General features: G+C 39.9%; 1 protein-coding gene across 10 annotated transcripts in view; it reads left to right on the top strand.

Moving 5' to 3' along the window:
• Positions 1-72: 72 nt before the first annotated feature.
• Positions 73-14932, top strand: part of ATF1 (activating transcription factor 1) — a 55757-nt gene continuing 40897 nt past the window's right edge. For 2 of the 10 annotated variants that reach the window (XM_072972810.1, XM_072972806.1), the window contains exons 1-2: positions 766-870; positions 5306-5404. In XM_072972810.1, the coding sequence (XP_072828911.1) occupies positions 799-870; positions 5306-5404 (171 nt within the window). In that variant the 5' untranslated portion in view covers positions 766-798. Of the gene's footprint in view, positions 97-271; positions 528-765; positions 891-936; positions 1001-5305; positions 5405-14932 lie in introns of those variants that run through there. The other 8 variants (XM_072972812.1, XM_072972809.1, XM_006202970.4 and 5 more) reach the window with 8 other exon arrangements.

Genomic DNA, 14932 nt, shown 5'->3' with positions numbered 1-14932 from the left:
AGCGGCCTCCTGACACCGCCGAGGGGGTGCTGACCTCCGGAAACCAACTTGTGAGAAGAGTGGGGACAGAGCTCCGGGAGCCAAAAGGAACCACAGGTAACTTTCACCCCTAACTTTCGCCAGAATAGCGCCTTAGGGACGCGAAACTGGCCGTCCCGGGGAGCCGCGGCACAAGATGGCGGCGCGTCACGTGCGCAACGCGGTGACGCAGGACGGCGGCTCGCACGGAGGGACCGCCCTAGCCTCGCCCCCCACGCTCGTTTACTCAGTTTTGCCCCCCTTCCCTCCCCCGCCCCCGGCCTGGTGTAGATCATGCCGCCAGTGGCGGCCCTGACTGCCGAGGAAACGGTAGCGTAGGACAGTTGGCTGTTAAGTGACACTGATTCTCCCCGCCCCGTCTGACCCCGGAGAAAGAGGCACGTCCCCCGCCGCGTGAAGGGGTGGGGAAGTGGGTAGTGAATTCGGATCCACCTGGGAGGGGGGAGTGGAAGTTCCCGCCCCGGACAGCGACGAGGCGGCAGCCACAGGTAAGCGGGGGGCGGGGGTGGGGACGTGTTCCCGGGTCCCCCGGTAGCGGGAGGGCATGGGGACGCGGCGCCGGCGGGGACGCCGAGGCGGGTCGCGGGTCGGGTGGGGGTCGCGCGGGGCGGCCGCCGTGGGGGAGGGGCGCGGAGGGCGCGCGGCGGAAGGGGGAGGGGCTGCCCGCTCTCCCCCGGCCGGGCGCGCTTCCGGTTCTCGCGCTTTGGCCCCCCCCTGTGCCCCTCAGTCAGCGGTCTCCTCTTCCCTCCCGCCCCCCCAATGAAAATTAAACCGAAGACCTTTCGCCGCGGGGTGGCTTTCGCCTCTGAAGCCGCCCCTCCGCGGCCCCAGGCGAGCGCCCTCCGTCGAAGGTCTAGGGGTTGGGGCGGGGAGCCGGGGGAGGGCAGCGTGGCCTTGGCCTCCGCGCGTCGTCCGCCCAGCGCGGCCGGACACCGGTCGTCTCCGCCGGGGGGCCTTCGGGGTATGAGGCCTGGCCGGGTCCCTGTGAAGGGCAGAACCAGCCCTTACCCTCAGGGAGCTTCCAGTCGAGGGGAGAGACAGATGGTAGAATAGTCACAACACACGAAACAGTTATGGAAAGGTGCAGCCAGCAAGCGAGGAGAGTGGAGTGACAGAAGGTCCCCTGTTTATCTCTGGACGGACGGTCAAACCGAGAAAACGTTCTCTTTGGTTTTCTCCTGTATCACAGACCTAAGTTTGGTATTTCATAGAGTCAACTACGCCGTGGAGCGTGCCGCTTGATTTCTTTAAAATGTTTGCAGATGTTTCTGACTAGCCGTTTCGTCAGCTTTTGAGGAGTGGTGATTGGGCTAGTAATAGTCTTTAGAATCCTTTACATTTCTGAGGCTTTTTTAGCTAGGACTTGGAAGCGTCTTGTCATACTGGCCTCGTTTGTGATGAGTTTGTTCGTAATGTTTGCTTATGTTCGCAAAATGCATTTTATCCTGAGAATTTCGTTATCAACAGAAATACGCAGTTTTATTAAAGTGCTATTTTTCCTATAGACTTTATAATGTGCAGTTTTCTCAGTGTCCCGATTATCATCAGTATTGTAGCCCTAAAATCAAATAGGTGTGTTATTTGCAGTTATCTTTAAGATTCGGCTTCGTTTGTGATACATCTATGTAGTACTACTGTATCACCAGTAGGTGGTAGTCCTTTCAGAATTTTTTTTTTCCACATGTCATCCCATTTATTTATACTAATGAATTTTCAACTCTAAAGTAGGTTGTTTCCTTGTGCCTGAATTGTTCTGGTCCTAAAGCTGGCTTGAAGTAATTGTCTAAAAATATTTCTGTAACCATTATTTCTATCAGTTTTAAGTAGATAAAGCCAACTAAACATATTGGTTTATTCGGCAGCAATGAATGTTAAGTATTGGTGTTACATCGGGGACAGGATGTGGTCTTTGACTCCCTGGAGCATGCATTCTGGTAGGGAGACAGAAAACAGGTTATTACGGTACTGTGATAAGTGCGGTAAAAGGATGGGAACATGTGCTGTGGGGACATAGCCAAAGCTTCTAGACCGGTCTAAGGGAGTCCCTGAAAGTTTGCCTAGAAGAATAACTCAGAGGAATGGGCTGCATGAAAAGGAGTAGTGTTTCTGGCAGAGGGAATAGCATATGTGAAAGCCTGAAGATGAGAGAAAGCAAAGGAGGCACATTTTAAGATCTGGAAGAAATTCAGTATGACTAATAGGAGCAATTTTTAAGGGAGATCATGAGTTCAGTTGTGGAATGTTGAGCAAGAGCCCTCTTGCCCTCAAACTTATCACAGTTCAGCATCATCTACAAGTGAGGAAACTAAGCTCTCTTCATTCATCAGATGAGAATACTATACTGTGTTTGTTGATGTTTACTATTTATTGCATACGTGAGGGCACAGAGCATACATTGACAAGATACAGGCCCTGTTCTTAAGCTCCTTAAGACTGGGGGAAATAGACTTGCCAATAAATGCAGTTCAGAATGTTAAGAAACCTTATTAGAAATATCTTTAAGGCACAATGGAAGAAGCATTAAGGGAGGAAGGACCTAGAGCAGCCGGGAAAGACCTAGAACAGAATGTAATGTTTGGGGTAAAAGTTGAAAATTAGGAGTTTGTCAGGTGAACACGTTGGGGATGTGAGGGTTTTGCTGGAAGAGGGAATAAAAGAACATGGATTTTAGATTTAAATCTTCTGGCTTCAGATTGTGCATTCACATCTTATTGTGAGATCCACAGAAATGGCGGTTTCTTTGAAGCTCAATTTACCCAGCTCTCATATAGGGAATCCAGCAGATGATACATAAAAAAAAGTTCTTAGCAAGCTTGTTTGAAAGTGCCATGCCTTTACTTACATTCTCCATATGTCAGAAAGATCACCTGCTGTGATTTCTTGGCTCCCCAAATTCATTCCTATTGATACTTCTGAAACTGTTTCACTGCCCACTTGTGATTCTGCCCAACATGAGATTGTTTCCTGTTCAGCTTCCAGCTGCTGCCTGTAGCTTACTTTATTTTTACAGAAAGTGCATTTGTACACATAAAATTCTGTGTTGAGCAAGTTTTTAACAGATTGTTAATCTTAACCTTAATTTTAGGAATAATAGCTTTAAAAAGTGAACAAATAAAGGTTATTCTCTGATAACATCACTAAAAAATGCAGAGTGTGTGTGTTGTTTATAATGAGATGAAACTGTAAGACTGCTTTCATTTCGGGAAAAAAGAGGTGATTAGTTGATGTCTCTTAAAAAAAACATAGAAAATGGGTTATCTTCTTTTCCATTGGAAATATGGTTGTAATAATTGTCCAAAATGTTATTTGCTGACTGTAGTGGCTTTTACTAGGAAATGTGTGTTGTTTTGTTGATCATGTTAGTTTCCATTAGATATAGGATTTCTTAATAATATTGTTAATAAGAAAATCAGTGAGTCACAGTGAAACAGAAAAGTATCATTTTCAGTAATTTAACAAGGTTTAAAAAAACCTTTATAGTTTCTTTCAATGCTTTAGCACTACATCTTCCCCCCCCCCTTCTCTGGTCTATATTATGTCTTCTGAAATGGAGTGATTAAAAAGTCATTTTCAGTAGAGAGAGTATGTAGAAAGTATGTAATTCCATCTTTGATGCTGTCTCTATGTTTAGGCTGTGGGATTATAGTTCTGTTTGTGTAGATTAGAGATCACTGCAGTCTTCCTAAAGAAGGGACTGTATATAGCTTAAAAGCAGTTGAAGAAACAACAAAGGAAACACTGGATGGAATTGTCAAAATTTTAAGTTTTATTATTATAGTTGTCATATTGGAAAACTGTATCAAAATGATAGAAATAAAATTTATATGAAGAAATAATATAGGCTAATAAGGAAAACACTAAGTTCCGGTAGATAGATGGACAAATAATATGAACAGCTTACACAACTAATGGAAAATTAAAGAAATATAAAGCAATGTACCATTTTTCACCTATTATGTTTGTAATGACTTAAAAATCCCATTGTTTTCTCTCATGCTTCTAATGGACTAACTCTTTCAGGAAACCTTAAATATTCATACTCCTTAATTAAGTAATTCTCCTTTTTGGAATATATTCTATGGAAAAAATTTTAATTATAGAAAAATCTTTGTATACTAAATATATTAATCTCTTGTTTTGTTTGGTAATACACAAATTTATGTTCATATTATGTAGCATTTAAATATATTTCTATTTAAAATCTAGAAAATATTTGTGATAAATGAAAGCAGGATACAAAATCGTACATACCCAGCTTACATGTCCTGCAGTTGATTATCTACATTATCTAGATCTTTAGAACCTCCATAGGTGTGGATTGATTGGTTGATTGATTGACTTATTTACTAATTTATTCAATCCTTGCTCAGTACATTCTTCATGTTAAACTATATATGCAGTTAGAAACTGTTCCCTAGACTGTAGAAAAGAATGCTTGTGTCACTGGACAAAAGACTATCACACTTCTTTTTTTTTTATTTTTTAAAATTTTTATATTTTTATTGAAGTAGTCAGTTTACAATGTGTCCATTTCTGGTGTACAGGATAATGTTTCAGTCATCCATATACATACATATATTTTCATATTCTTTTTCACCACAACTTACAGGATATTGAATATATAGTTCCCTGTGTTATACAGTATGTTGTTTATCGGATTTTGTGAGAATTCTTCTGTATTTCAAAGCGAGAGACACTCTGCCAGAGTTCAGTAGGTGTTCTGTGCGATTCAGTTGGTTTGTAGATGTAATTCCTGGTGTATTTGTGGGAGAGGGTGAGTTGTGAGCCCCTCTACTCTGCCATCTTGGTCTATCATACTTCTTGAGTGGGATAACATTTGAAAATTTAGTCGCAGTAATTTATATGCATATACCATTTTTTAAATTTAAATGTGTTCATGTGGATCAAAATTCAAGAAATTCAAAGAAAGATGCAAGGAAAAGCCTCTTTTCTGTCTCTGAACCATAGCTACCAATTCTCTTCCATAAAGGCAACCAAGTTATCAATTTTTAATGCAATTCTAGAGTACACTATCTATACCCTTTAGCACTTTTTATTTGCCATTTTTAAAGATCTTATCATTAGGTCACTACACACCCAGAGCAGAGTTGTAGGAACTTACTGAGTCTGGATAAATTGAGCTCAACCTGCAAAAGCTTTGTCTTGTTCCATTGAAAAAGTATGCATGTTAAGAAAAGAAGTATCTTAAGATTTCTTGAAAATGAAGTTAGAAAGCATCTTTTAACTGACTTTTTTTCCTTTACAGTTGATTATGGAAGATTCTCACAAGAGTAACACTTCAGAAACAGCACCTCAGTCTGGTTCAACAGTTCAGGGAGCTCATATTTCTCATATTGCTCAACAGGTAAGGAACCAGTTAAGAATATTTGTTACATGGATTAATTGTTGTTTCACATCTCTAATTACTAATGTTCAAAAAAAGAACCAAGCAAAAAAACCTGTAAAATGTAGAAATGTATGGAAGGAAGAAATACTTTAAGTATCTTGTCAAGGTCATTCAGTTCTGTTTTCTTTTATACAGAGTATATTTAGCATTTTAATATGTATACACTTCCCAAAACTTGGAGAGGTAGATTTCATTTTATGTGGTGCATGATTATTTAGATTTTTTTTCTAAGATTAATTTTGTTGCTGCATAAGAAAAATGAAAAATTATTTGGCTCTTTGGGCTAACTGGAAATAGAGACTAAGTAAGTTTAGGAGGTAAACCATCTTTAATTCAGTAGATGTATTGTGGATATGTAGGAAATATTTTTGTTGAACTGGAAAATCAGTATATTCATTAGAGAATTTGAATGACAGACATGCATATTGCAAACCTGATGATATTTTTTTTTCTGATGATATTTTTAAAATTTCAAATTTTCTGATCTATGCACCTGACCCAGTTCAGGGAAAACAACTGACAGAATTTGTAGCCAGTGATAAGATTTGAACTTACAAGCAAAAATTAGAATTTTGGAAAACTTGTATTCACCATCGTGAACTTGACAGCTTCCCAGTAGTTACTGACTTTCTACTTATAAAATTGTATTACAAAATCATGCATGTTATAAGATCCATTCAGAGTGCAAGACAGACCAATTGGATTTTAATATTAACAGAATACACAAAATTCAGATTGTATATTGCAAACAACGTTTAAGAAACTACAACCTGTCGAGTTTTGATGTGGCTTCAAAGAAGAATGTACACAATTACCTTTAAAACACTCCTCCCTTTTCTGACTACATATCTGTGAGACCAGACTTTCTTCGTATATCTCAACCAAAACAACATACGGCAAATAGTTAACGTAGAAACAGATAAGAGAAATTCAGCCATTTTCTTTTCTTTTTTTTTTTAATTGGAGGTACTGGGGATTGAACCCAGGACCTCTTGCATGCTCAGCCTGCGCTCTATCACTGAGCTATCCCCTCCCCCAGCCATTTTCTGTTAACTCAGACATTAAGGAGATTTGTATAAATGTAAAACAGTGTCATTTCTGTCACTAACTTTTTGGGGGATATTTAATTATATTAATGAACATATATTATTTATGTGTACATTATAACATGTAATGGATTTATGACCATTATTTTAAAATGAACTGTTAAATATTTTTTAAATTTCTTTTTAAATTTTAAATGTAAGTATTAGTAGATAAAAACCCCACATAAATACAAGTTCTTTGGGGTCTTTAATAATTTTTAAGAGTATAGAAGGGTCTTGAGACCACAAAGTTTGAGAACCTAAAGATTTAAAGGATTAGTCCTTCAAGCTTGATGCATCCTTCTATATTATTTGGCTTTATCTGTGAAGAATAATGGTGTCTTCTCCAGATGGTGTTGGAAAAACAATGACAGAGGTTTTTAGTTACCTTTCTGCTAGTAGAGCCCTTCAGAGAAATGTTTTAATTCAGTTGGCTTGCTTACACATTTTAGTTACTTTGGTTAGATGTGAATGTTTTCCATGTTTCCTCAGAAGCATATTGATAGTGATAGAATAAGTACATTTCTAGGTGGTAAATAATTTTACAGTGATTTTTTAAAAAATAATTTCACTAACTTTGTATCCAAATTCTTCTGGCTTGACTACTTTATTAGACTCTAAATTCTGTAAGGAAACAGTCTCTAATACAGTAATATTTATTCAGTCATTCAGTGTAAGTTGGGGATATAGCAGTGAACAAAAGTCTAATCTCTCGTGGAATTTATTCTAGTTTTGGGGAGAATAAAACAGACATCAGTTGGTAATAAGTTCTGTGGAGGCTAATAAAGCCAGGTAGGAGGGATAGGGAATTCTTGTTGGGGACAGGGACTTGCTTTTTTATATAAGGTGATCAGAGAAGTCCTAACTGTGGGAATACCTCTACAATTATATGGACCAGCAATTATAAACTCTCTTGAGACTGATATGTGCTTGGCATGGATAAGGAACAGCAGGGCAGCCAGTGTGGTGGAAGAGGGACACAAGATGAAGCAGAGAGGTTTGGGGTTAGAGGGTAAGAGTGCCAGATAATGTGGGCCTTGTATGCCACTAGAAGATTTCTGGCTTTTAATCTCGGTGAGATGAGGAGCCTTTTGAGTGGTCTGAGTAAAAACATTATCTGACTGATATTTTAATAGGATCACTCTAGCTGCTTTGGAGTGGAAGCAGAAAAATCAGTTAGGAGGCTGTTACACTAATTGTGCGTGAAAGACATTTAGTGGCTTGGACCAAGGTGGTAGCAGTGGTAGTGGTGAGATAAAGTTAGATTCTGGATATAATTTGGTTGTGAGGCCAACAGCGTTTGCTTTTGGATTGGATGTGAGTTTAGAGAAAAAAAGATTGACTTTATAATTTTTAACTTCAATAACTGTAAGAAAGAATGGAGTTGCCATTTATTGAGATGGACAATGCTGAAACATTGTTTCTTCTTCTTTGTTTTCTTTTTGGGGAAATGTTGGCAATCAGGAATTTGGTTTTTGGGCATGTAAGGTTTGTGATACTATCTGTGTTAGTTTTCTGTGCTGCAAAACAAAGTACCACAAATTTAGTGGCTTAAAACAACACACATTTATTATCTCACAATTTCTGTAGGGTCAGGCACTTCTTAGTTGGGTTCTCTGCTTCACAGTTTCACCTAGCTGCAATTAAGATATTGGCTAGGGCTGGCTTCTTATCTGGAGACTAGAATGGACAATTCACTTCTAAGCTTACTCAGGTTGTTGGCAGAATTCACTGTTACAGCTGTAGGACTGAGAACTCTTTAATTTTTTGTTGGCTGTGGGCCACCCTCAGCCATTAGAAATTGACTGCAATTTGCTGCCACATGGCCCTCTCCATAAGCAGTTCACAGCATGGCAGCCTGCTTCTTTAAACTCAGCAAGAGAGTGAGAGTGTGCTGGCAAGACGGAGTCTTACATAATATAACATAATCAAGGGAATGATATCCTGTTCCTATGCTATAAAATGTGACTTAATCATAGGAATGATGCCCCATCATCTTTGCCTTATTCTGTTGGTTAGAAGCAAGCCGCAGGTCCCTCCCACACTCAAGGGGGAGAAAATTACATAAAGACATAAACACTAGAAGGTGGGGACCATGGGGGCCACCCTAGAATTTTTAAGGCAAACCATACAAGTAGATCTGTCCAGCAGGTAGCTGGATATATATCGTCTGGAATCCAGGGGAGTGGTCTAGACTAGAAATGTAAATTTAAGAGTTCTCAATATACTTAAACTCATAGGGTGATTCTGGCTTCCATTTAGGCTATAGAAAGCTGGAAAGAGTATTGCTCCCACTGTAAAACAAGAATAAGCTTAGATACACAAAATCATTATGTCTCTCAACGCATTAAAAGTGGGATGTGGACATGGCCTACCTGTAGCAGAGCACAGGAAAAAGGCAGAGCTGTCAAAAGGGGGAAAGAATTTAGCTAAATTTTCAATGAGTTGCTAAAGTCTGAGTGTTGGTTAGCATGAGCATATAGAACCTTTGGGAGCTGCATCACAAGGGTAACACCCACCTGCAGCCTTTTCTCCAAGGACCTCTAAGAGCTGCTCGTGAGAAAGATTAGAGGAGGCAAGGGAGACCAGAGAAAGCCCCTCTAGGTGGTACAGCCTTGCCTGGACCCTTTTTCCGTGTGGAAGAGATCTTTAAGCCACTAGAGGAAGGGAATAAACCCCATATTCCATTGTGGGTGGGAGAAGTGGAAAGAAAAAACCCATAAACTCTAAAGGGAAGGACAGAAAACTTTTCTGGGTCCAGATCATTAGTTTTCCTACTATGGGGAGAGAGCCCTACCCTCTAAGACTAAGACTAGCAGGATGACAGAGAACCTCTGTGACACCTCCCTACCACCCCAAGCAAATGAAGTAATAGCAGTCTATCCCTGGGAAAGAGGAGGGGTAAGAGTATGGAGAGACACTCTGGGCCAGATGCACATAGAAAGCCTAAGGCTGAGGGTGGAGCAAGAACATTGGGAAAAACCGCTTGACAAAACAGCTCCCACCTTAAGCAGAAGGTCACACTACAGGAATTTGAAGCTGGTAGTGTACTTAATGTAATCATAACAAAACCCAAACCCTGCTCAGTTCCTGAATGGATTGGCTCAATTCTTCCTCCCCCACCCTCCCTAAAAGCCTAGTAGAAGAAGAGTGCCCACTTTTAGGCATGAATACTGTTTCCTCAGTCTCTGCTGTCTTACGCATGATGTCCATCATTCAGGCAAAAATTACGAAGCACGTACAAAAAAGCAAGAAGAAAACCTGCTGTCAAAAATATAAATAATCAGTAGACTCAAGATGACTCAGAACTGTCAGTGAATTTAAAACAATATTATATTAAAGGCTGTAGAGGAAAAGGTGGACAACGTGTATGAGCAGGAGGTGAATTTCAGCAGAGGAATAGAAACTGTATGAGAGAGTCAGATGGAAGTGCTAGAAATAAAAATTGTGACATAGATGAATGAAGTATGTTTGGGGCTTATTAGACTTGATACAGCCAAGGAGAAAGAACTGGTGAACTTGAAGATAGGCCAACAGAAATCCAAACTGAAAACAAAGAGAAAAAAGTGGGAAGAAAAACAGAACAGAGCATCCAAGAGCTGTGGAACAATATCTAAATATTTAACATTAAGTGTAATTAAAGTTATGGGACTAGATGAGATTACTGGGGTGTGAGTGTAGTCAGAGACGAGGTCAATGGATTTGACTCTGGGGCTTTCCAACATTTAGAGTGTGGGGAGGCTGAAGAGGGATGGCCAGTGAGGTAAAAAGAAAATCAAGAGAAATTGGGATCTTGGAAATTAAGAATGAGGTGACAGTCGACTGTGTAAAATGCTGCTGGTAGGTAAAGTGAGGAATAACAATAACTATCATATAGTTCATTCTCATTATTCAAGGATTCTCTATTTGCAAATTCACTTACTTGATAAAATATATTTGTAACCACAAACAAAATCAATACACACCTTTGTGGCCATGAGAGGACATGCACAGAGTAGTGAAAAATTTGAGTCACTTTCTCAATTGAGGTAAAACAGGGCAATACTCTGTCGTAATTTTAGTTCTCATACTGTAAATAATTCTCCTTTTTGTGGTCTAGTCAGCACCATGTTTTTCACACTTTTTGCTTCTTGTTGGTAATCTTTCTGTTTAAAATGGCCTCTAAGCATGGTGCTGAAGTGTTTAAGTGCCGGAAGACTGTGATGTACCTCATATAGAAAATACATGTGTTAGATAATTTTCACTCAGGTACACCTTGTAGTGCTGTTGACCATGAGCTCAATGTTAATGAATTAACAACACTATATTCCAGACCACCACAGTAAACATAATATTGTAATAAAGTAAGTCACAGAAATTTTTTGGTTTCCCAGAACATATAAAATTTATGTTCACTGTATTCTATTAAGTGTGCAGTAGCATTCTGTTTAAACAATGTACATATTTAAAATAACACTTTATTGCTAAAAAATGCTACCCATCATCAGAGCCTTTGGCGAGTCTCAGTAGTAACAACCAAGATCACTTATCACAGATCATCATAGCAAATATAATAATAATGGAAAAAGTTTAAAATATTGCAAGAATTATCAAGCGATCAAATGCTGTTGGGAAAATGGTGCCAACAGACTTGTTCTACACAGGGTTGCCACAAACCTTTAATTCATAAAAAGTGCAGTATCTGCAAAGCACAATAAAGTGACACATGGTAAAACTAGGTATGCCTGTATTAGATAAGATGTCTTTAAACAGAAGCACACTTAAAATAAGGTTATATTAACTAGTTGATGGAAATGTGCCCAGAGGCTTGCGGGAATGTGACCCTCTATTTCCCCTGTGAGCAATAGTTCAGTATTTGCTAATTCAGTGTATAGGGCAACCTTATAGAACATAACAACCACAAATAATAAGAATTGACTGTATCTGGCAATGTGGAGTTCATTGGCAGCCTTGACAACAACAATCTTCAGTAGGAGTGGGGATAAAAATCTAATTGGATCCTAGAGAACAGGGAAGAAAAGAGGGGAGAAAGTGGATAAACTCATTGAAAACAAAATGAAGACAACTCCATTGAGGACTTTTGCTGCAAAGGGATCTAAGAAATGAAGTTGCTGGAGGGGGCTCTATGGATCATGGAAGTTTTATTTTTATTATTACCCTTTATGATGAGAAGAATTAACAGCCTGTTTGTGTGCCAGTGGGAATGATACAGTAAAAGGGGATAATCTGATGATACAAGACAGGAAGGACAGTCTTGTGGTGATGTCCTTGAGGGGAGAGGATGAGAACTGGTCTATAAGTGGAAAATTTTATATGAGCCTAGGTATACATTCAAAGTAAGAAAGAAAGGTGAGTAAGATTGGGGGTGAGATACTCTGAAAGTTTTCTTTTGGTAACTTGTTTTTCAGTCAAAATAAAATGCTTCTAGAAGATATGGAAGAAGGAGAAAACAGGAAATAGTCTGCCAGGACAGTAGGAAACTAGGGTTATGTAGTAGGATTGTTGGAGAGCATTACCAGTCTACTTGAGGTTACTGATCATGAACTTAAAGTGAGACCATTAGGTTTACAACTGTGTGTTTTTCTCCAGATTCAGGTACTTGCATACAGGTTACAGGCATAGAGTATGTGAGTTAACAGGGTTGCTGTTTAGTCACAAGACTACAGTAGAGCAAGAAAAAACAAGGACAGTGAAGGTGTATGTGATACAGTGATTATAATCCTGGACCATGAAATTTAAGCTCTATAGGAAGGAAGTGGGGACCTGATAGAGTCAAAAGCAGGGAAAAGATAGTAGACTCAATGGATTATAGGTTCCTGTGGAAATCCAAGAATTGTTGAGAGTCCAAATAATAGTGGTAGTGAGCTGGAAGTAGGTGATACTCTGAATTTGAGATTATAAAGGGGTGCATTTATTGGTAATGATAAGGTTTAGGTAAATGGTTCTCAACTGGAGTAGAACTGTTTCCCCACTGAGATGTCTGAAAATACATAGTAGGGTAGGAGTTGCCACTGGCATTTAATGGGCAGAGGCTAGAGATGCTAACTGTTTTGCATTGAGCAGGATATTCCTGCACTTGGAAGAATTGTTCTGCCCAAAATACCTGTTTAGAAACCCTCTAGGGTATGACAGTGGGAGTAGGTGGCAGAGGAGGGTGGAAGACGGGGCTTTGGAGGAAAGGAATCAGAAACAGGCCCAGGCATGGGAGGATATCGGATGTTGCATTCTGAAATCACCACCAATTATATCAGAAATAGTACTGGAGAGAATAGAGTGATAAAGTCCTAAAAGAAATGAGGGAACATGACTGCCACAAGGACAGTCTGCTGCTATGAGCCTCAAAGCTGAGAGTTTTCAGGCAGAGCTTTTTGGGGGGGATGGGGTGGGTAGGTAATTAGGTTTACTTATTTTTTTAGAGGAGGTACTGGGGATTGAACTCAGGACCTTGTGCGTGCTAACTAAGCATGGGCTCTACCATTGAGCTATTCCCTCACCCCGTAGACAGACTTTGAAGGGACAATGGCCTGGAAGTAACAATGAAGAGCAAAGGAAACACCTACCCTATCTGTAGGCTCGGCGTATGGGGAGTGCAGGAGAGAGCTATAAGAGAGGCAGTGTTCTCCAGAGGAGAGCAGAGGTTCAATTATGGCAAGAAGGTGAAGGGGAGGGACCCAATACTTGATGAATTTCATTTAATTACAAAGTATATATAGATTGAGAGGCAGCTTTGCTTAAGACCTGGTCTAAATCCTGGTTTTGTCACTTAGTGACTCTGGGACATTGACTAAGTCATTTAACAGCTTGATGTTCAGCATCTGGAAGTTAAGGGCATCAGACTTGGTGATCTCTAAGGTCTTTTCCAGTTCATAACTTTCAGTAATTCTCATACTCTAGAGAAATTTCTGTACTTTAACCATATGTGAATAGGGAAGACAGTCTTAGTAACAGCTAACATTCATTGAGTGTCCACTGTGTGCCAAGTGTATTTCTAAGCATTTCACGTGTTTTAATGCCTTCAAATTCTTACCAACCTACCGTGCTTTTATAATCCACATTTTAGAGATCACACAGCTAGTAAGGCTAGAGACATGGTTTGAATTCCAGCAGCTTGACTTCTCTCACTGTTTGGGTTTCCTGAGAAGCAGACTGTGTGATGTAGATTAGCATGCAGGAGGTTTAATAGGAAGTCTTTTGGGGATTACCACCTGTGGAAGGGAAAGAAAGGAATTGAAGGAAGCAGGATTGGGCAGAGGGAAAAGTTGGACAGTGATTCAGACTCAATGAAGGCCTTCACAGTTGGGGTAAGGAACCAGCCAGGCCTTTATATTCCTGCATACAGTACCAGGCATTGGATCTTGACTGACTTGGGAGGTGGTATGTGCAACCTCAGGCAAGGTGACTGTCATCAGCCAGGGCAGTTCTAAAGAGGGCTGACAGCTGAACACTGTCAGCAGCTGTCTTCCAGCAGCTGGGGAATAAGTCTTTTACTAGAGAAAGGGGATCTGGTTGTTGAATCATGGTGTCCACTACAACTGCAGGGTTTGTAATTACCATAGTCTTTTGTTGCCGCCAGGCAGAGGATGAGGATAAATGAGGATAATTTAAGAAATTACAAAATAGACTTGGCTCCAGAACATTTTTAAAACAGATTGATTTTCATTCCATTCATATTTTTGACATGAAAACTTAACCCAAGGGTTCGTCCAGGGGTAAGCTAAGAATGTGTGTGTGTGTGTACGTAAGTGTTTCTGGTAATCCTTTCTTACCTGGAGGCTCTGTGATTTCTTGGATGTTCTTGGTCATCTGGGTTTTACTTTTTAGAAAAGAAAGATTCTTCTTTAGAGAGTTAGAAATCTAGGTGAATTTATTTGGGTGTTTCTAGTATGAATGGTTTGGAAAATAGAAGAATAATTTTTCTTTTTCATTTGCTTACTAGGGTCTTTCACAAGGCCAAAACTTTTAAATTTTGATTAGGGCCAATTTATCGATTTTTCCTTTTTTTTTTTTTTTTGGCATGGGGAGGGAGATAATTAAGCTTATTTGTTAATTTTTAGAGGAGGTACTGGGGATTGAACCCAGGACTCTGTGCATGCTAAGCATGGGCTCTACCACTTTGAGCTATACCCTCCCCTACTCAGTTTTTCCTCTTACATGGATTGTGCTGCTGGTGTCTTAAGAACTCTTTGCCTAGTCCTAAATTTCAAAGGTTTTTTTCCCCTTATGTTTCTTCCTAAAAGTTTTATAGTTTTATATTTTACCTTTAAGTCCATGATTCACTTTAAAATGTAATATTTGTGCAGATTTGAGGAGGGGTTATTGTCTTTGCCTATGGGATGTACAGTTGCTACAGCATCATTTACTGAAGAGTATCCCTCCTCCACTGAACTGCTTTTGCACCTTT

The sequence above is a fragment of the Vicugna pacos genome, chromosome 12, assembly GCF_048564905.1.
Source record: "Vicugna pacos chromosome 12, VicPac4, whole genome shotgun sequence".
In the NCBI taxonomy this organism is placed as follows: domain Eukaryota; kingdom Metazoa; phylum Chordata; class Mammalia; order Artiodactyla; family Camelidae; genus Vicugna; species Vicugna pacos.
The sequence above is the reverse complement of the archived record's forward strand: the minus strand, read 5'-3'. Positions and strand labels throughout refer to the sequence as shown.